Genomic DNA, 22,947 nt, shown 5'->3' on the forward strand with positions numbered 1-22,947 from the left:
GGCTATTAGAATGGAAGTGGAGGTAAATCTCCCCAGTGGGACACAGATAGCAAAAAAAAAATAAAAATTGATGGTGGTTATAACCCTCCCATACACTATCCAAAATGAAAAAAAAGTTTTGCCTTTATATTACACTTAAAGTTATAGTTATATACACTGATCAGCCATAACTTTATGACCACCCACCTAATATTGAGCAGATCCTCCTTTTGCCTCAAAACAGCCCTGACCCATCGAGGCATAGACTCCACTAGACCTCAGAAGGTATGCTGTGGTATCTGGCACCAAGCTGTCAGAAGTAGATCCTTTAAAGAGGAAGTAAACCCTGATGGGTTTTACTTCCGTTCTTTTACCCTGCAAAGTAAAAGCATAATGTGCTAGTATGCATCGCATACTAGCACATTATGTGACACTTACTTGCAAATGAAGCCCGCGCCATCCCCGCTGCAGGCCTTCCGTGGCCGCGGACTCAGGCTCTGTGACTGGCTGGAGCCGCGTGAGAGCTGCCATTCACGGCACTTGCTCGTGAAGAAACGGCACGAGGAGGTCGTTTCTTAACAGTGCATGCGCCAATGACATCATCGGCGCAGTATACAGTAAATATCTCCTAAACGGCACACGTTTAGGATATATGTACAGTATCTATAGGTAATCCTTATTCTAGGCTTACCTATAGGTACAACTTGCAAAGGGAGGTTTACAACCACTTTAAGTCCTGTAAGTTGTGAGATGGGGTCTCCATGGATTGAACTTGTTTTTCAAACATATCCTACATATGCTATCCCACATATGCTAGATTGGATTGAGATCTGGAGAATTTGGAGGCCAAGTCAACACCTCAAACTTGTTATTGTGTTCCTTATTGTGTTCCTCAAACCATTCTTGAAGCATTTATGTACTGTGGCAGGGTGCATTATCCTGCTGAAAGAGGCCACTGTACTTAGCAGTGTACTTGGTCAGCAACAATGTTTAGGTAGGTGGTATGTGTCAAAGTAACATCCACATCAATGGCAGGACCTACATTTTTCCAGCAGAACATTGCCCAATGCATCACACTGCCTCTGCTGTCTTGCCTTCTTCCCATAGTGTATACTGGTGCCATCTCTTTCCCAGGTAACCGACGCACATTCACCAGGCCATCCGCATGATGTAAAAGAAAATTTGATTTATCAGACCAGGCCACCTTGCTCTGTGGTCCAGTTCTGATGCTCACATGCTCATTATAAGCATATTTAGCTGAAGACATGAGTCAGCATGGGCACCCTGACCGGTCTGCAACCACACAGCCCCAAACACAAAAAAACGCGATACGATTTATTCCGCTTTCAACACATCAACTTCAGGGTCATGTTTTCTTGCTTTCTAATATATCCTTCCAACTTTCAGATGCCATTAAGCCGTAAAGAGATAATTAATGTTATTTACTTTAACTGTCAGTGGTAATAAAGTTATGGCTGATCGATGTATTTTGTTCTCTGGAAAAGAGAACAAAGTAGACTCTGAAGAACCTAATAAATGTTTTGTTTTAGTCTTGACCTACAGTACAAAATTACTGTTTATTAGTTGCTGTAGGATTAATATGATAATCTTAGAAGAGAAGCATATACTGAGAATGAAAGCTTGCCTATAGACCAATAGAACTTGTGCTGTACAGTTTGTCAGTATCATACTAATAGCTGCAAGAATGTGTAAAAATAAATGTTATACCTAATATTCTCTAATAATATTTTTGATTTCAAGGCCGTAAGGAGGGTGTATTTCATTATGATCGCCACATGAGATACCAGCTAACATACTTCAACGCTCAACATGCGTGTGTACAGGATTTTGGTGGAAAACTGGCTACAAGAGACCAGTTATTACAAGCACTGAAGTCTGGCCTTGAGGAATGCCGAGCTGGCTGGATCGCATTAGCAGAGGTGGCTTACCCAAGAATAAACAGTCACTGGAACTGCGGGTTTAATAAAACAGGACTAATATCTTATGGCATCAGACAAAATCTACATGAAAAGTGGGATGTGTTTTGCTTTAAAGATGACGATGACTGTTCACATTATGATCGGGTGTATTTTGGGGTGCCATTTGGAACACTGGAAATCCAAACAAGTAACCCATCTCCTACCTCTGTACCAGAAACTACTAAATCAACTTTTAGTTTGGAATCATTAGCAAGTTCTTTAAACTCATCAACTTCTATAAGGAATGTGAACCTCCTGCAGGAAATGCTGACGCCAGAGCCATTGGCAGAAGGAGCATTCGAGCTTCCAGCCACGCTTTCTGAACATCATTCTTCCACTGAAAATGAATTAGTAGAAAATAAAGAAAAGATGTCTGTAAATACAGACCTCGGCAACCCTACACAAAAATATAAAGATGATCAAAACAGCAATTACAAAAATGTGCAAGTACCCAAGCTGGTTTCATACATAGGTGAATCAGAAGTAAATTCTTCGAACAGAGGACACACAGTAAGTTCCCTTAGAACTGAGGTCACTAGTAACATAATGATAAGCACAACACCTTTACAATCCTTTCCTAATCGGCATGATATAAGAAATCCAGGAATAAATGAACACCTATTAGACTCTCAGTTCTTTGGAATAAAAGAAATTGATAATTTGTCTTTGCAGTCGCTACATACAACTCCCTACAGTTCTGATTTGTTTAGTAAGTTATTTGAGTCAACAAGCAACATTGTTTCAGAACAAAAAGTTATGCCAGAAATAGGTAGTAAATCAAGTGTAACACCAGAACCAAAGGCCTACTTAGCCAATAACTTCCAAACTGAAATTATCCCATATATGACAAATGTACCCATAATATTTGCAACTCAAGAAGACACAGAAGAGAATGGTTTACAAAATTCTCCAAATAGTACCAATATTGCGGCGGAATTTTTTTCTGGGACAGGGCAGGATTTTATCATAACAGCAAACTCAAAAATTACGCCATTGACACCCTTGTCCACTGGAAAACAAATGGATGGTAAAGCTGTTGGTGAAAACACAGACAGTTTTTACACCAACCTGTTTCAATTGCAACATAAACTAGAAAAGGATGTTACAGTTGACTTCAACAGTGTATCAAATACTAATGGGCCAAACATGTCTATTGATCGTCAAGCTAATGAGTATCAGCCAGTAACAGATAACAAAAGCCAAGCAGAAAGTGTTTACAAACAAAATGAAATGTTTACTGTACAACCCACTACATTTAATCTCTTAAATCTCCAAAAAACAGATCAGTCATTTTCACCCTCAGAAAGTAGTAGCCTTTCATACATGATTTTAACATCCATTTCTGGAAAACACAATACAGCCCAGCTGAGTAAAAATGAAAGAAATGACTCTTTGACCGGGCATTTAACACCAAAGGAAATTAGGACAGAAGATGTAATATTTTCAGCCACGGAACAACCAACCATAACATACACTCATAGGCCGGTGACTACACGTGATACTGTAGAGGAATTTGCTTCCACAATACAGACAGATACAACAACATATTCACTTTTCAGTCCTTCTCCGCAACTGAAAGGAACCATTAACCCAGAATCTAAGATGGCTGTAACAGACAAACATGTGGGTAAGCAGAAACATTAATCTAGTCCTAATGAAAGAAAAAACCCACCTTATATATTCTATTTAACAGAGATTAATAACGAAGATTTTCTAGAGTTACTCAAACCAACTTATTTTGTTTCAGGTATGTGTGGGGGCTTACTGAGAGGACTATCTGGGCAGTTCAACAGTCCTGGATTTCCACAGTCCTATGAAAAAGATATGAATTGTTCATGGGTCATAAAAGCTCCACTTGGCCACAATATAATTTTGGAGTTTTTGTCCCTTGCTATAGAAGCCCATAGGAAATGTGAATATGACTATGTAATTGTGTATGATGGAAAGGAGAGTAATAACAATGTGCTGGGCAGGTAATGTATCAATAAACATTTTTTTTATGCTTTCTTCACAAATGAAAACTATTAAAAATGTAATTCAATTTAATTCAACTGCAGAACCATGTAACAAAAGCCTGTGCTACTCCTAGAGGCCAATTTAGAAGCTACCTAACTCTGAATAAATAGTATTTTATAAACCTTAAGTAAAGCTGACTTTAACTCAAAATGTAAAGATTTGCTATAGGGAGCATATACATTATGCCTAAGCAGTACCCTGAAAAATCCACCTTTTGTCTTAAATTCTTATTGAACAAAAACAGTGCAGTTCCTGGTAAGTGATGGTACATATGTACTACTGTGCATACAGCCTTATAGCTGTATATCTGCAGTCTGAGCTATAGGGCACTGCCGGCTCTAACTGGTAGTCAGATTAGGTGATATCGCTACTGTGCTGCTTACTGTTGTTCTTTCCTGGAGGTATATTAAGCACATAAGCATAAAACAAGAGATCACATAACACCTGCATGCAGATAGCATATCTCCTAAATTCCAAATCACACATTTATTTCAATGTTTTTTTTTAGTAAGAAGGCAGTGTTAATGTGCAACAGCCGTAACTCTTTAGTAGTGGGGGAGGGTGTAAATCGCATCTTAGTCCTAGGTATTTGCTTACGAACAGGGTTTCATGTAGAAAAATAGAACTATAATTATGTAATTCCAACTCACTCAGTAGGCCCAGGAGGTAAATCTTTTCATCATGTAAGAATGTATTATTTGTTTTCAGTACCACTGGATGGCTGGGAACATTCAAAATAAATGAAAATGGTTCCCTGTGCATTAGAACATGTTGGACATAAGGGGCTAGTTAAAAGTATGAACTTAAAAATAACATGTGTGCTTTGCCATGAAAAAAATGCTGCTTTTGAGCTTCCTCATGTGATTCAAATCCAAAGGGGCTCTTGGGAGCTGTGTTATGATGCCTGCTGAGCACCCCTAACCATTGGGCCTAGAAGAGTTCAGTGAGCAGAACAAATTTCATACCACTGTGTTTGTCAAGGTTCAAAACCTTTCAAACTGGCCTGAACATTGCAATGGCTGGGTTATATCACTCTATCAACTGTATGTTTTATTTGTGGTTTCTGTACTGATTTACATATCTTCAATTTTCTATAATATCAGTTATTATCTTTTACCTCTTATGACCAGGTTTTGTGGCTCCCAACATCCCCCCCAAATGCGATCAGCTTCCAATGTGGTGACAGTGATAATGAGGTCTGATTCTTCAGTAGAATTGGATGGGTTTTCTTTACGCTTCAGCACAATGCAGTCCACCTCTGGTAATGTTGACATCACTGTTCAAATAAACCCTAATGTTGAAAGAAAGAGATTATAACAGTGACTCTTACCTTTATTCTATATGTACATTTTATATATTCTTTATAATTGTGAGGGTTTAAAGTATATTAGTTACATAATTACATAGTTGGTAAGGTTGAAAAAAGACACAATTCCATCAAGTCTAACCTGTGTGTGAACTCTTTTATGTCAATATTACATTGTATATCCCTATATGTTGTGGTCGTTTAGGTGCCTATCTAATAGTTTTTTGAAATGATCTATGCTCCCTGCTGAAACCACTGCTTGTGGAAGAGAATTCCACATTCTTACCGCTCTTATGCCCTGTACACACGGTCGGACATTCCAACGACAAAATCCATCAGATTTTTTCCGACGGCTTTTGGGCCAAACTTGTCTTGCATACACACGGTCGCACACAGTTGTCGGAAAATCCGATCGTTCTGAACGCGGTGACGTAAAACATGTACGTCGGGACTATAAATGGGGCAGTAGCCAATAGCTTTCGTCTCTTAATTTATTCTGAGCATGCGTGGCACTTTGTGCATCGGATTTGTGTACACACGATTGGAATTTAAACGATCGGATTTTGTTGTGGGAAAATTTTATATCCTGCTCTCAAACTTTGTGTCAGAAATTCCGACGGCAAAAGTCCGATCGGAATTTCCAACAACACAATCCGATCGCACTTTTTCCATCCGAAAATCCGACCGTGTGTACAGGGCATTACCGTAAAGAACCCTCTACGCAGTTTCGAGTTAAATCGATTTTCCTCTAATTTTAGTGAATGGCCGCGAGTCTTTTTAAATGCCCTTTTGCGGAAAGGTTTTATCCCTATTGTGGGGTCACCAGTACGGTATTTGTACATTGAAATCATTTCCCCTCTCAAGCGTCTCTTATCCAGAGAGAATAAGTTCAGTGCTAGTAATCTTTCCTCATAACTAAGATCCTCCATTCCCTTTATTAGCTTTGTTACTCTTCTCTGTACTCTCTCCATTTCCAGCACATCCTTCCTGAGGACTGGTGCCCAGAACTTGGCGGCATACTCCAGGTGCGGCCAGACCAAAATCTTGTAGAGTGGGAGAATTATCGTTTTATCCCTGGAGTTTATTGCATGCCAATAGTTTATTGGCTTTGCTTGCAGCAGTTTGCTGACCCTGTCATCTACTAGGACTTCCAGGTCCTTTTACATCCTAGATTCCCACAGAGGTTCCCACCCTAGTGAGTAGATTGCATTAATGTTTTTGCCACTTAAATGCATTATTTTAGATTTTTATACATTAAACCTCATTTGCCATGTAGTTTCCACATCCTGCGGAGAAGCTATTGCCCTGCTTAGCTTAGTATCGTCCGCAAATACTGAGATTGAGCTGTTTATCCCATCCTCCAGGTCATTTATGAATAAATTAAATAAGATTGGTTCCAGGACAGAACCCTGAGGGACCCCACTTTCCACATTGAACCATTCCGAGTACTCCCCATTTATCACTACCCTCTAAACTCGCCCTTGTAGGCAGTTTTCAACCCAGGTACTCACCCTTTGGTCCATGCCGACAGACCTTAGCTTGTATAGTAAACGTTTGTGGGTAACTGTATCAAATGTCTTTGCAAAACCCAGATACACTACGTCTACGGGCCTTCCTTCCTCTAGATGGCAGCTCACCTCCTCATAGAAGGTTAATAGATTTGTTTGGCAAGAATGATTTTTCATGAATCCGTGCTGATTACTGAAATGATACAGTTTTCATTACTAAAATCTTGTATATAGTCCCTTATCACCCCTTCCAAGAGCTTGCATACTATTGATGTTAGGCTAACTGGTCTGTAGTTCCCCAGGGATATATCTTGGTCCTTTTTTAAAGATTGGAGAAAAGCCAACGTTGCACCAATCAGCTGGTACCATACCAGTCAGTAGACTGTTTGTAAAAATTAGGAAAAAACGGTCTGGCAATTACTTGGTTCCTTAAGGACTCTCGGGTGCAAGCCATCTGGTCCTGGTGACTTATTTATGTTAAGTTTTTCAAGTCTGTTTCTGATTTTATCCTCTGTTAACCATGGGGGTGCTTCCTGTGACATGTCATGAGGATAAACATTGCAGTGTTGGTTACTGAAGCCCCCCGTTTCTCTCGTGAAGACTGAGGAGAAGAATTCATTCAAAACCTTTGCCATCTCACCATCCTTTGCAACCAGAATCCCTTCATCATTTTTTATGGGGCCAATATGATCTGTCCTCCCTCTTTTACTATTCATGTACTTGAAGAATTTCTTGGAATTTTTCTTACTCTCTTCTGCTGTGTGCCTCTTGTGTTCTATCTTAGCTGCCCTGATTACATCCTTACATTTCTTATTGCATTCTTTGTACAGTTGGAATGCTGATGATGATCCCTCAGCCTTGTATTTTTTGAAGGCCTTCTCCTTTGCTTTTATATAATACTTTACATTGACATTAAGCCACCCAGGTCTTTTATTAGCTTTTTTAAATGTATTACCCTTTGGGATGCACTGGCTAATACCCTTATTTAATATGCTCCTAAAGCACACCCATTTTTCCTCTGTGTTCTTTGTTCCTAGAATTTTATCCCATTTAATATCTTCTAGCAAGAAGCATAGTTTCTGGAAGTTGGCTCTTTTGAAATTCAGTGTCTTTGTATCCCACTTATGTTTCCTATTTTTGTGATTTATGCTGAAACTAATTGACTTGTGATCGCTATTTCCTAAGTTGCCCCGTATTTCTACATCCGTATTTCTACAAGTCTGTATTGTTAGTAATCAGTAGGTCTATTAACGCATTGTTTCTTGTTGGTGCATTTACAATCTGACCCATGAAATTGTCCTGTAAGGCATTTAGAAATATCATCAACAACAAAAAACTTGTTTTAGAGATGGAACCCAGGGACACACACATGCTGTCATTGAATGAAAGTTCTATCAATAAGCACTGGCGGTTTTATTCGTCCCTTGGCTTTGAGTCCACTGCAGAACTTTGTTTTTTCAGTCCTTGAATGCCCTCTATGGTCACCTTTAGCACATGGTTCTCCCATTTAGACACCTGTGACCCTCAAGTGATTTGACTGATATTTCAAGAGACTAAGAAGGCTTGTACCTCTAGCTGGACAGCATCCCCTGAAGAAGCCTGATATATGGGTGAAACATGTTGGGAATTCTATCCTTTTATGCTGTATCCAGAAAATCTTGTTGATTTGTACTTGCTGATTGTTGTGTTTTTAACAATTTTTTATTTTTTCTAAAAAAAAAAACTTTCTTATACAATATAGTTGTTGCTATTTTTCAAACTAATTTGCACCTTAAAAATCCAATTCCTTCCTTCTACATATAATCTATTAAGAGATGTGGTGCTATTACTAAATTGATTTGTCTGTGATCAAAACAACTTCCTTTTTAAAGGTGATGTGTTGTTGTTTACTGCTAATTTAATTTATTATCTATAATACATAAAGGATGTAACCTAGTATGCTATAGAAGAATTTGCTCTTCAATTGAGTTAGCTTTACATTGATAACTGATCCTGCGTACACCTGTCAGTTTAGAGTACATATACTAAACCAAATGAATACGAAGCCTGTGTGCTGAATAAACTCCTCATTAAGTTTTATGAAGATCTGGCCTATTGCCAAAGTTGAAGGTAGTTCCACTTATTATAACTGCTGCAATATATGATGTCTGGGATGTTCACTAAAGTCTTTTTTTAACTTATGTTTACTGAAGTCTTGACCAAAGACATAGTCTCATGAGAAGGGGTAGTGCTAGTTACTGATTATAGCCATAACCAACACAAATCACTCAGAATCTTGTAATAAAGATCTTTTTGACAGAAAACTCTGCCCCCTGCTTTGTTTCCTGGGAAGCAAGATGGCAGCACCTATATACAGATTTTATTTTATATTCTCTGATAAAATATACAAGGTAAACAGTGTGTGTTTTAAATACCCTTTTTAAGTAACTCTCTATTAATACATTTGTTTTAAATTGAGTAGACAAAGTACAGGTATTTAAAAAATGCATCATCACCCTCCATCAATGTGTTGGTATCCTTGGACATTTTAAACAGTTAATATTTTTATAAGGTATTCACCTGGTTGGGGGAAAAAATAGCTTGGAAGGAATAGTTGAAGTGGACTACCAGGGATTTCGAGGAAACATTTGTCCTAAGCATTGGAGTAACAAGGATGCCAAAGTCGTGTGTCGCCAGCTTGGCTTTCAAGGACCTGCAATAGCTACCAGGTATTTTTTTTTTTATTAAACTCTATCACTTTTGTCTTGCTTGAATTATGGATTATGTTAATCAAACACAACCTTACATAACACATGCTTGCTTGATCAAACTTTAAATATTCATACTGGAATTAACTGAATATGGCACCACTAAACAGAACTGACAATTTCAAAGAACCAGCGCCATGCATAATTAGTAGAGAGAATTCTTAAAATCCCATTCTTGCTCTATTCAACCACAGGTATCTGTCCACAACAACAAATGTGCTATATATCACCACAGGTGTCAGCTAGCAATTGAAGAGAGAATATGGTCTGTGTACTGTACAATAACAACAAAGGACTCCCTAAGAGAAAAAGAGAGGGGCAAGTGGGACTTTAAATGAAGCATGTCAATTGAAAGTATAATAATAATGAATACATGTGAGTAGGTAAAATGATTGGATTTAATTTATAGTCAAGTCCATGATTTTGATGCATACAGTACCAATAAAGTAGTATAGATACAGACATAGTCGCATGAATTGATAAATAAGCATATTTAGCAGTAACAATCATTGAAGACTCAGTAGTGTAAAACAAATCAATGGACATACATATATGCAATTCATAACAGAAATACATGAATTAAAATTGGCAATCAAAATCACAAAATCGCATGAAATGAGAAAACTCGATAAAAAATTGATAAATGTCAGGGATATGATTTAGGCTTGATAGGGCATCCTTAGTTTGCGAACCCGACGCGTTTCTTGGCTTCTTGCCAGTCATCAGGGGTGGGATGCATAATTTAACTGAGAAAAACAAAGGAATATCATAAATATTGATACATGTGGAACCTCCAGCCAATAGAGAAAATCGTATCAGAAATGTCCATTGTCTACTTTGAATAGTGAAGCTACTTACAAAATAGCCCAAAAGTCAAGGAGAGTCGCCAGCAATGGGATCTGTTAGGGTGTGAGATATAACCGTCTCAACCGAGGTTGAGGCAGGGCACCGACCATCCTCCCAAAATGATTGGAGGGTGGGCCAGGAGAAACCACAGCCAACTGATTCCTGAGCCCTCAATATACTGGTCAATGAGTTGTAAATGGGAAAATCTGCAGAAAATTGAAAAAAATGGAATGTGTCAAAGAAAGTAAATCTAGAGTAGAACGTGTTGGATGAATAGAATGACTAAAAGAAATATGTACTAAGTACATCTGAAAGAGTAAATGTGTGAAAAATGAGATGATAAAGGGGAATAGAAATAAAATAGATGCATAAAAATGCACGTGAAAAGAGATAGAAAAAGAAATCCCTAGGAAATGTGTGAAAATAGAGAGTGTCGTGCGCCAGGTAAATGGGTGAGAGGATGGGAATGTGTGTACTGTAAGCAGAAAAAAAGATATATAAAAAAATAAATAAAAATATATATTAATTACCCATGTGTTGAATAGTGGCTGCTTAACAGAGCGGTCCCTTCCTAGCGAAGCACAGTGAGGGAGTGAACCGTCAGTCTGTCGGTCCCAGCTGATATACTCTGGCCCTGGGCGGGTCCCTGCCAGCGTCATGCATGATGTCATTGGCAGCTGAGAGACGAGAGAGCAATCACAGCTGAGAGTAACTCAGTGGATGTCTACTCATCACAGCTGTAGGCGTCAGATGGAGAAAAAAAAAAAAAAAGGGTGCATGGCGCCGATGCGTTGAGATCGGGCCCCAGCCGCCCCGAAATAAATGAGGGGAGGTGGGGAGGGAGCTGAGCGCATCACAACCCCGGACATAGAGACTGCAAAATATCAAAACACCCCAGCCCATATGCTGGATTTAAATCATTAAGTGGATTCCAGGGAATAAAAACCCTGGAATTAGTACAAAATAGTTCTCAATAAACTCAAGGAAACACATGTAAAAATACAAAAAGATATTTGAACTAAGGATGAACAAAAATTAATGATGGTGCGACTTGGTCACCGAGGGAGCGGGTGTCTTCCACCCAAATATAAATATAGACAAAAGAAAGTGACCAGTCGCATAACTAAATATCAATGGCATGCTTCCATCCCGGGTTCATATATAAAAGAAAAAGAGAGGGGCAAGTGGGACTTTAAATGAAGCATGTCAATTGAAAGTATAATATTAATGAATACATGTGAGTAGGTAAAATGATTGGATTTAATTTATAGTCAAGTCCATGATTTTGATGCATACAGTACCAATAAAGTAGTATAGATATAGACATAGTCGCATGAATTGATAAATAAGCATATTTAGCAGTAACCGAGGTTGAGGCAGGGCACCGACCATCCCCCTCCAATCATTTTGGGAGGATGGTCGGTGCCCTGCCTCAACCTCGGTTGAGACGGTTATATCTCACACCCTAACAGATCCCATTGCTGGCGACTCTCCTTGAGTTTTGGGCTATTTTGTAAGTAGCTTCACTATTCAAAGTAGACAATGGACATTTCTGATACGATTTTCTCTATTGGCTGGAGGTTCCACATGTATCAATATTTATGATATTCCTTTGTTTTTCTCAGTTAAATTATGCATCCCACCCCTGATGACTGGCAAGAAGCCAAGAAACGCGTCGGGTTCGCAAACTAAGGATGCCCTATCAAGCCTAAATCATATCCCTGACATTTATCAATTTTTTATCGAGTTTTCTCATTTCATGCGATTTTGTGATTTTGATTGGCGATTTTAATTCATGTATTTCTGTTATGAATTGCATATATGTATGTCCATTGATTTGTTTTACACTACTGAGTCTTCAATGATTGTTACTGCTAAATATGCTTATTTATCAATTCATGCGACTATGTCTGTATCTATACTACTTTATTGGTACTGTATGCATTAAAATCATGGACTTGACTATAAATTAAATCCAATCATTTTACCTACTCACATGTATTCATTATTATTATACTTTCAATTGACATGCTTCATTTAAAGTCCCACTTGCCCCTCTCTTTTTCTTTTATATATGAACCCGGGATGGAAGCATGCCATTGATATTTAGTTATGCGACTGGTCACTTTCTTTTGTCTGGACTCCCTAAGAGGTTCACCTGTCACTGCAAACCAGTGTCAAAAGCTGCAATTTTTACATATGGCAAGCATCTTCTGTAGTGATCCAACAGATTACTTCAGATATCCTCCACAGACAACAGGCAATATATAAGTTGAAACAAACTCAGTAACACAAGTTAGTAAATCTAAATATAAACCAGTCCATTTTTGTTTCAGAACAATATATTTCAAATTCAGTCCTTAATTAGCCCATTTAGATTTACTCAGTCTTGCACAGGCAGTTTAGCCTGTGGGGTATAAAAAAGAGGGCATTTTCTATGTCTTTAGGCTTTTGGGATGTAAATGTTATGCTGATCAGATCATTAGTTAGACCTCATTTAGAATACTGGGTCTAGTTCTGGAAAATCTACTTACAAAAGATATTGATAGGATAAAACAAGTCCAGAGACAGACTCCATGAGTCCAGAGACAGACTCCATAAATCCAGAGACAAAAAAAAAATAAAATCTCTAGGGGACAAACATATCAGGAGAAACTTCTGGAACATAATATGTACCGTCTCCAGGAAAGAAGGGAAAGGGGAGACATGATTGAAACCTTTAAATACATTAAGATGTGAATAAGGTTCAGAAGGGCAGTATTTTTATTATGAAGCTAAGATCAAGAACATAGGGACATGACCTCAAACTAGAAGGAGGAAAGTTCAACACTAATCTTAGCAAGTATTTTTCCAAAAGAGTAGTTGATGTTTGGAATAGACTTCCAGCAGAGATAATGAGTCTGTCAACAATAAGTGGATTCAAACAAGCTTGGGACAAATAAATAAAAAAAACAAAATTATTAGCTAAAAATATTTAAATAAAGTACATGGGGCAGACTCGATAGACCACTTGTTTTTATTTCTGTTATCACTCTTCTGTGTTTCTACTTTTCTTGTCTTGTCTATTTATACTCAGTGCAGCTCCAAGTTCACAAACCGAGCAATGCTTTTGCGAGTTAGCTGCCAAACCTGTACCTGCCTGCTATCCAGGCTGTTCTCCACTATTGATTCCTGTATATCAACATCCAGTTTCCTTCCTGCTACCTGCCTTGACCCTTGGCTTTGCTCCTGGCTATCTGAGTCTGCTGCCTGGCCTGATTCCTCTGCCTTATTCCTAGCTGTCCAAATTTACTATTTGTCTTGACCCTTGGCTTCATTGTTGGTTACCCGCTTCCACTGCCGGACATGAACTGCTACCTTCCGTACGTTGTCCACAACCAGCTCCAACCTTTGGACTGTCACTGTAGTGTACCTCCCTGATTCAGTCCTGGGTCTTATGTAGGGTGAACCTAGAAGTCGTGACATGGGGTTAGCACAGTAGCTGTGGTGAACACTGGCTGACCCTTGGATCTCACATCACCGGCTCTCACCTTTTTCTGTGAGTATTGATCCTATTTCCAGACCACATTTGCCTGTGATACCCTGCTTTACTGTGAAACAGTGGTCAGCCTACACTTCTTGGCCGAATCATCTCTCCATGGGGTATCCCTTACAGTGTAGCTAGAGGGTCGTTCCATGTCGACACAGCCGCTGCCCTGAGTTTGCTTGGGGCATTGACACTCCTGATGCACCACTGCCTCCAGATGAACAAATTCAGAGAACTTAAAGCTCAGAAATTCAATGTGATGCAATTCCTGTAAGAACTGGAAACTTGTTTTGAACATTGCAACCAGAAGCAGCACTTGTTCAAACCTTAGTTGCAGTTAGTCCTTTCTTGCATTTAACCACTCTTCCATGCTATTTAGGAGACTCCAAGAGCTGCAGGAGGTTCACAAACCAGTGTATCATCCACTTTAAATTTCAATCTCCTCAGGGTTTTCCATCATTACAGGTCAAAGTGGCTTACATTACCTTCCTTTTCGCCTGTGCTACACCTATTTGGGAGAAGAATGATCTGGTAACCTCCAACCTCTCCAACTTACTCCATTTTTGAGGAACTGGGATGGACTACATCAAATGCTCTCTTACATCTCTATTAGGGATCCACTATTTTAGGACAATACGCTCTTCAGTTTTACAAACACATGGGAGAGTTAAATTGAAAGAACAAGGCCTTGATCGCTACCTATTGGTGATTAGTGCCTTAGGGATAAAATCAAGGATGTGTTTGGCAAAAGAACCATTTCCATAATCCTGGATAAGTTAATATCTCTATGTACTTAGATCAAAATTCGCTTTCAAGAAAGCTCCCTGGAGAGGGCTTGCCAGCGTCACTGCTTTCCAAGTCATTCTCTGTCTACTTCCCTCCAACCTATGAAGCATAAATCATAGGAAAAGGAGGCATGAGGGTAGTAAAAGAATACTACTTCAAAAGAGCCAACGATAATCCTGCCACTTTATAAAACTCTGATTCGGCTACACCTGGAGTATTCCATCCAGTTCTGGTCACCAATCCTGATGAAGGATGTGCTGGAACTGGATAGAGTCCAGAAAAGGGCAGCAAAGTTAATAAAGGGACTGGAGGACCTTGAATAATGAGGAACGTCTACAAGCACTACATTTATTCTCCCTGGAGAAGAGACGCTTGAGAGGAGATATTACAGCAATATACAGTACAAATACCTCAAAGATGATCCCAGCGTAGGAAGAAAACAATTTAGTCTCCGGGAGTGTAGAAAGACACAGGGCCACTCAATGAGATTGGAGGAGAAGCAATTTAACCTTAAGCTGCACAGGGGTTTTTCACTGTAAGAGCACTAAGAATGTGGAACTCTCTTCCACAATTGGTGGTGTCAGCAGGAAGTATTGATAGTTTCAAAACAGTTTTGGAAGTGCATCTTAGTGAACACATTATACAGGGATATGGGAAATATCAACATGAACACACATACACCAATTACACAGGTTGGACTAGATGGACTGGTGCCTTTATTCAACCTTACCAACTTTGAAACTATGAGTATGAACCTTCACCAATCACCTCTTTCTCTGCTGAGGAACATATGCAGTTTGGAAGAACCATTACAGCATGCGAGTACCACCGCACACTGGATTCAGGTGTGAAGTAATTGAAACACAAGCTTCAGCTGTAATCCCCACCCATAGGTCATACCCTTCTATGATATTTGAAAGAACCAATATTACTTCCAAGGAATGCTTTAGACGCTGAAACCTGGGCCTATGTTTTTACTGCGGCGCCAAAGGACACTTTTGTGATTCTTGCCAAGTTCAGCTGGGAAATTCTGGTCTAACGCACATGAAAGGTGGAGTATTAGACCCTTTAACATCACCTTCACAATCTAATCTCTGACTGTGATCCTTCACACCAATTCCCATCTTCACTCACTTTCAGCCTACATCAATTCTGGGGATGTTGGCAACTTCATGGACTGCGGAACAGTGACATCCCTAAAGTTTACCATATTACCTCTTCTCTCTCTTCTTTTGGACCAATTCACTTTCAGACCTGTTCTTCGGGGGTACTCCACCACAATTAGATATCCTTCCTTGTTTTACCTAAAGCCTCAACTATTCTCCTCATATTGACTGGGCAGCTGCAAAAATTTTGGTCTGGGTTTCCTATTTAACTTTTTCTATAATCAAGTTTCTCCAGGCAAGAAGCTTTCACTCGCCTCCCTCCATCCTATGTAGAGCAACTTCAGGAACATATTTGTAAGAAATTTACTGAGGTACTCCTCCCCACAGACAGTTTGACTCTGCCGCACTGTTCTCATTTCTGGTGCTACCCCGCCCATAGGGCATAGCTATTCCTAATCTGCTGCCTTGACAGTGTACTCAGGCAGTGTACACTGCCAATGTTCTAGTGCCTATAAATTCAAACCCTTTCCTAGTAACTTGAAACCCAGAAGTCCAACCAGTGGGCTACAATCCCTGCAAGAACTGGGCATCTGTTTTGAACAGCTTCTGGTGACCCCATTCTTTACAGTCCATGGCAAACTTCCTCTTTCCCTTAATTGCTCTTGGGACAATCTTGCAATAGAAGTTGGGCAAAAGTCTTTTAATTCCCTTTGCTCTGAAGTATAAAGCTTGCTCCAAGCAGCCTCCAACAAATTTCATCAGGGGGAGTGGCTGTAGGAATTGTAAACAGCCCTAAAATTGTATGTGCAGTTACAGTAAGTCAAAGCGCACTATGTTTTTAAAGCGACCCTGACGTATTTTTTCTGATTTGTCAGGATTTTTGGAGAGGATACAGTTTTATCAGCAATTTCGTCTGTTAACTGCAATGGAAGTGAGGCTGTACTGGAAAACTGCAATATGAAAAATTCTGGTACATGTGATACCAAAGAAAGAGCAGGTGTTATTTGCCAAGGTAAAATAATTATTGCATGCTGAGGACAGTGAATAGGTTATTATGTGTGCTCTGTTCACTCACACCTACATGTTGTACAGTATCTCAGAAAAGTGAGTACACCCCTCAGACTTTTGTAAAAATTTTATTATATCTTTTCATGTAACACTGAAGGAATGGTACTTTGCTACAATGTAAAGTAGTTAGTGTATAGCTTGTATAACAGTGTAAATTTGCTGTCCCCTCAAAATAGCTCAACACACAGCCATTAATATCTAAACTGCTGGCAACAAAAGTGAGTACACCCCTAAGTGAAAATGTCCACATTGGGCCCACAGTGTCAATATTTTATGTGGCTACCATTATTTTCCAGCACTGCCTTAACCCTTTTGGGCATGGAGTTCATCAGAGCTTCACAGGTTGCCACTGGAGTCCTCTTCCACTTCTCCATGACGACATCACGGAGCTGGTGGATGTTAGAGACCTTGCGCTCCACCACCTTCTGTTTGAGGATGCCCCACAGATGCTCAATAGGGTTTAGGTCTGGAGACATACTTAGCCAGTCCATCACCTTTACCCTCAGCTTCTTTAGCAAGGCAGAGGTAGTCTTGGAGGTGTGTTTGGGGTCATTAGCATTTTGGAACACTGCCCTGCAGCCCAGTCTCCAGGGAGGGGATCATGCTCTGCTTCAGTATGTCACAGTACATTCATGGTTCCCTTAATGAACTGTAGCTCCCCAGTTCCAGCAGCACCCATGCAGCCCCAGACCATGACACTCCCACCACCATGCTTGACTGTAGGCAAGACACACTTGTCTTTGTACTCCTCACCTGGTTGCCACCACACACGCTTCACACCATCTGAACCAAATAAGTTTATCTTGGTCTCACCAGACCACAGGACATGGTTCCAGTAATCCATGTCCTTAGTCCGCTTGTCTTCAGCAAACTGTTTATGGGCTTTCTTGTGCATCATCTTTAGAAGATGCTTCCTTCTGGGCGACAGCCATGCAGACCAATTTGATGCAGCGTCCGGTGTATGGTCTGAGCACTGACAGGCTGACCCCCATACCCCTTTCCCAAAGACAACCTCTGGGTATGACGCTGAACACATGCACTCAACTTCTTTGGTCGACCATGGCGAGGCCTGTTCTGAGTGGATCCTGTCCTGTTAAACCACTGTATGGTCTTGGCAAACGTGCTGCAGCTCAGTTTCAGGGTCTTGGCAATCTTCTTATAGCCTAGGCCATCTTTATGTAGAGCAATAATTCTTTTTTTCAGATCCTCAGAGTTCTTTGCCATTAGGTGCCATGTTGAACTTCCAGTGAACAGTATGAGAGAGTGAGAGCGATAGCACCAAATTTAACATACCCGCTCCCCATTCACACCTGAGACCTTGTAACACTAACGAGTCACATAACACCGAGGAGGGAAAATGGCTAGTTGGGCCCAATTTGGACATTTTCACTTAGGGGTGTTGCCAGCGGTTTAGACATTAATGGCTGTGTGTTGAGGTAATTTGAGGGGACAGCAAATTTACACTGTTATAAAAGCTGTACACTCACTATTTTACATTGTAGCAAAGTATAATTTCTTCATTGTTGTCACTTTTGTGAGATACTGTATATTTTGTTTTTATACTTTGGTCAAATGTATCCTTATTTGTTTTATCTCTAGTGCAGTGAAGCAAAAAATGGTATGGCTTCTGTTTGTTTTATATTTGTGACTAGCACATACTGTATATGCCGGTTTATTTAGGAATACAGTGGGGGCGGAAAGTATTCAGACCCCCTTAAATTTTTCACTCTTTGTTATATTGCAGCCATTTGCTAAAATCATTTAAGTTCATGTTTTTCCTCATTAATGTACACACAGCACCCCATATTGACAGAAAAACACAGAATTGTTGACATTTTTGCAGATTTATTAAAAAAGAAAAACTGAAATATCACATGGTTCTAAGTATTCAGAAACTTTGCTCAGTATTTAGTAGAAGCACCCTTTTGATCTAATACAGCCATGAGTGTTTTTGGGAAAGATGCAACATGTTTTTCACAAATGGATTTGGGGATCCTCTGCCATTCCTCCTTGCAGATCCTCTCTAGTCCTGTCAGGTCAGATAGTAAACGCTGGTGGACAACCATTTTTAGGTCTCTCCAGAGATGCTCAATTGGGTTAAGTCAGGGTTCTGGCTGGGTCATTCAAGAACAGTCACGGAGTTGTTGTGAAGCCTATCCTTCATTATTTTAGCTGTGTGCTTAGGGTCATTGCCTTGTTGGAAGGTAAACCTTCGGCCCAGTCTGAGGTCCTGAGCACTCTGGAGAAGGTTTTCCTCCAGGATAACCCTGTACTTGGCTGCATTCATCTTTTCCTCGATTGCAACCAGTCGTTCTGTCCCTGCAGCTGAAAAACACCCCCACAGCATGATGCTGCCACCACCATGCTTCACTGTTGGGACTGTATTGGACAGGTGATGAGCAGTGCCTGGTTTTCACCACACATACCACTTAGAATTAAGGCCAAAAATTTCTATCTTGGTCTCATCAGACCAGAGAATCTTATTTCTCACCATGTTGGAGTCTTTCAGTTGTTTTTTAGGAAACTCCATGCAGGCTTTCATGTGTCTTGCACTGAGGAGAGGCTTCCTTTAGGCCACTCTGCCATAAAGCCCGACTGGTGGAGGGCTGCAGTGATGGTTGACTTTCTACAACTTTCTCCCATCTCCCGACTGCATCTCTGGAGCTCCGCCACAGTGATCTTTGGGTTCATCTTTACCTCTCTTACCAAGGCTCTTCTCCCCCAATAGCTCAGTTTGGCCGGACAGCCAGCTCTAGGAAGGGTTCTGGTCGTCCCAAACGTCTTCCATTTAAGTATTATGGAGGCCACTGTGCTCTTAGGAACCTTAAGCGCAGCAGAAATTTTTTGTAACCTTGGCCAGATCGCCACAATTCTGTCTCTGAGCTCTTCAGGCAGTTCCTTTGACCTCATGATTCTCATTTGCTCTGACATGCACTGTGAGCTGTAAGGTGCTATATAGACAGGTGTGTGGCTTTCCTAATCAAGTCCAATCAGTATAATCAAACACAGCTGGACTCAAATGAAGGTATAGAACCATCTCAAGGATGACCAGAAGAAATGGACAGCACCTGAGATAAATATATAAGTGTAACATCAAAGGGTCTGAATACTTAGGACCATGTGATATTTCAGTTTTTCTTTTTTAATAAATCTTCAAATAAGTCAACAATTCTGTGTTTTTCTGTCAATATGGGGTGCTTTGTGTACATTAATGAGGAAAAAAATGAACTTAAATGATTTTAGCAAATGGCTGCAATATAACAAAGAGTGAAAAATACTTTCCGTCCCCACTGTATGTGCATGTTGGTAATTGTTTTAATTTTGCACTTATGTAAAGTTTCATGTAAGATCTTGTATTTTTATTTTGTTTTATGTATATTTTTTATAATAAATGTTACATTTGATGAGAAAACCTTTTACACATTTGACATGAAATAGCACTATAAAGTGCACCATAAAAGAAGGAGCACTATCAATAGATGCTGAAACACTTATCTAATAAAAGCCTCAAGCAGTGCAGAATGTTCCTATAAGGGCTAGTTTAAACTTGCTTCAAAACATGGCTTCGGACACGCTTTGTTAAAACTCTCTGAGCGCTAGTCAAAGCTCCTGTCACTAAATAAAATGGTTAACTTACAGTTCTGTTTACACCTGCTTTTGCTTGGTGATTCAATGAGGTTTCGATGGGGCTTCGGTGGGGCTTCAGTGAGGCTTCATGGGGCTTCAGTGGGGCTTCAAGCGAGCTTTGCCATAGACTTCTATGGAGGCTTTGAAGACGTTTTGAAGCACCACTGAAGCTACATGGGGTATAATTTTTGAAGCGAAGCAGAACGCAAAGCAAAGCAAAAGCAAAAGCAAGGTGAAAACAGGACTGTAAGCTAACCATTTTATTTAGTGACAGGGGCTTTGACTAGCGTTCAGAGAGCTTTAACAAAGCCTGTCCGAAGCCTCGTTGAAGCCTAGCTGAAGCCAAAGCAAGTGTAAATGAGCCCTAACATGCTTCTAGAGCTTCATGAAAAGTATCAGATATAAACTAATAGAAAACCAATCTGATTGGGTGGCTCTATGTTTCTTTACTTTAAAAGACTTTGAAAACTATACATCTCATAAGGACATGCAGTTTTTTAAAGGTGTTTTGTAGATAAAAGGTGTGTCATCTCGTGTGCGTAACTGAAGATACTTCAGCTGGTTGGTCACAAAACATATACAGTGGGATTCACTGTGGTGACAGTTGTTTTACATTATTAGGTATAATGGGCAGTTAGCGATTACATGCAGTGACCTTGGCCAGTGTTTTAGTTGGGTATAGATTGTATATAATGACTTCAGTTAGAATATATGATGAAAGGTGAGAATTTGTGATTGTCAGTGACAGGTATAGCATAGTAACATTAGTCAGTATGATAGATTATACACAGATCTGTATATTATACAGATTCATTAGTCAGTATGATAGATTATACACAGTTGTATTAGCTTTTAGGGCAGTTTATAAGAAATTACCATTAGTCAATCCACAAGTAGGAAAAGCTGATGGCTCATGGAGGTGGAGTGGGAAAAAGAGCACAGTGTGGATAGTATGGACATATGTCTATGGGGAAAGAGCTGCCACTACCACTGGTGAGAGCTGTGACAAGTCTAGTTCCCATTATTATACACACAGACAATCCTGCAATATAGATAGTCATATAGAACCCCCCCCCCCCCCAGTACACTAAAAAGCGGCCATTTTCCCAAGTTTGCAGTTCCTATTGTGCAGTTCTCTGGCAGGGGAAAACAAATGGGTACAGGGCACAGAAAGTGACAGCATATTTTCGTTACATCCTGGGCCACACTGTTACATACAATCCCTAATTCCACTCTTGGTTTTGTATTCTTGTTAAAGTCGCCCATAGAAAAACCATAATTCCCAACTTTAGAAACAGAGGTGTTGCTTGGGTTGTTAAAAAACTGAGGCACCTTTGGGCAGCTCAAGGAAAGTAGTAATGCGGCGTAAGCACCATGTGGCATACAGTGGGTGTACCCAAACTTAACAGTAGGAGGGGCTTGAAGGGCATGGTTAAACAAAACGAGGGCTTCATTGTAGCTATAAAAAATGCTTTGATTGCAGTGCCACAAGCAAGAGTCTCACACACATATATATATAAACCTCTGCACAATTATAAAAAAATGAAATGCTGCCATTTACATATGCTTTTATGCTTTCGTGCACACCGAATATAGACAGAGATTTAACACTTTTTTTCTGAGCCTACACTAAAGAAGAACATTTAAGTAGTTGTAAAGACTAGGCATTTTTACCCTAATGCATTCCTTGCAATAAGATAAAAAATGTCCCACTAGTTGTATCGGACTTCGCCACCTCCCTTTATACTTAAAGTGTTTGTTAACTCAGATATAATACTCAATACCAGACCCTCTATTAGAGCCTGGCATAGCACACTGTAGAAGTCTTTTGTAAAAATGAGGCATGTAAATACCTGTTTGGAATGATCTTCAGGCTGGTCAAGTCACTCACTGCCGCTGTATACATCCGATGGATGGTTTCTGCAGGAGGGGCTGAGATCTCCCTCTGACGTCAGCCGGGGAGATCACATGGCCACTCAGCCTCTCCTGCTGTAGCCCTGGAAACCGGCCAAGAGTCACGTGACCGGCTTGAAGATCGCGGTAAATCAGTATTTACAATACTCATTTTTATAAAAGATTTATACAGTGTGGTATACCAGGCTATAATAGAGGGGCTGGCAGAGAATATATATAAACTTTTATTTGGACTAATAGTGGTGGGGATGGGGGGTGGAGACAGATACAGACACAGAGATGACAGGCAGGGAGGAGGGGGTGAGGGGGAGAGAGGAGAGCCCAGACCAGGCTGCGGATGACGGAGGGACGCACAAACTGACCAAGGTGGTCAGGGCTCAGCAGCCCTGGTTATCGTGGTCAGTACAGAGAGGGGGATACAGGAAGTGGCAGGTACAGGGAGGTTTTTTTTAGTTTAGAGGGGGGCAGATCACACAGCACAAGCACTGTGCTGTTTAATCTGCTTTAAGGGACCAGGATCTGTATTTTTTTTTGGGGGG

At 40.1% G+C, this 22,947-nt stretch overlaps 1 protein-coding gene across 1 annotated transcript in view; it reads left to right on the forward strand.

Annotated features, from left to right (window-relative positions):
- The first annotated feature begins 1,746 nt into the window (after positions 1–1,746).
- Positions 1,747–22,947, forward strand: part of LOC141144792 (uncharacterized) — a 64,994-nt gene continuing 43,793 nt past the window's right edge. Inside the window, exons 1-5 of the mRNA XM_073630821.1 lie at positions 1,747–3,585; positions 3,706–3,931; positions 5,105–5,235; positions 9,340–9,496; positions 16,675–16,811. Of these exons, the coding sequence (XP_073486922.1) occupies positions 1,776–3,585; positions 3,706–3,931; positions 5,105–5,235; positions 9,340–9,496; positions 16,675–16,811 (2,461 nt within the window). The 5' untranslated portion in view covers positions 1,747–1,775. The remainder of the gene's footprint in view (positions 3,586–3,705; positions 3,932–5,104; positions 5,236–9,339; positions 9,497–16,674; positions 16,812–22,947) is intronic.

The sequence above is a fragment of the Aquarana catesbeiana genome, linkage group LG05 (assembly GCF_042186555.1).
Source record: "Aquarana catesbeiana isolate 2022-GZ linkage group LG05, ASM4218655v1, whole genome shotgun sequence".
Classification (NCBI taxonomy): domain Eukaryota; kingdom Metazoa; phylum Chordata; class Amphibia; order Anura; family Ranidae; genus Aquarana; species Aquarana catesbeiana.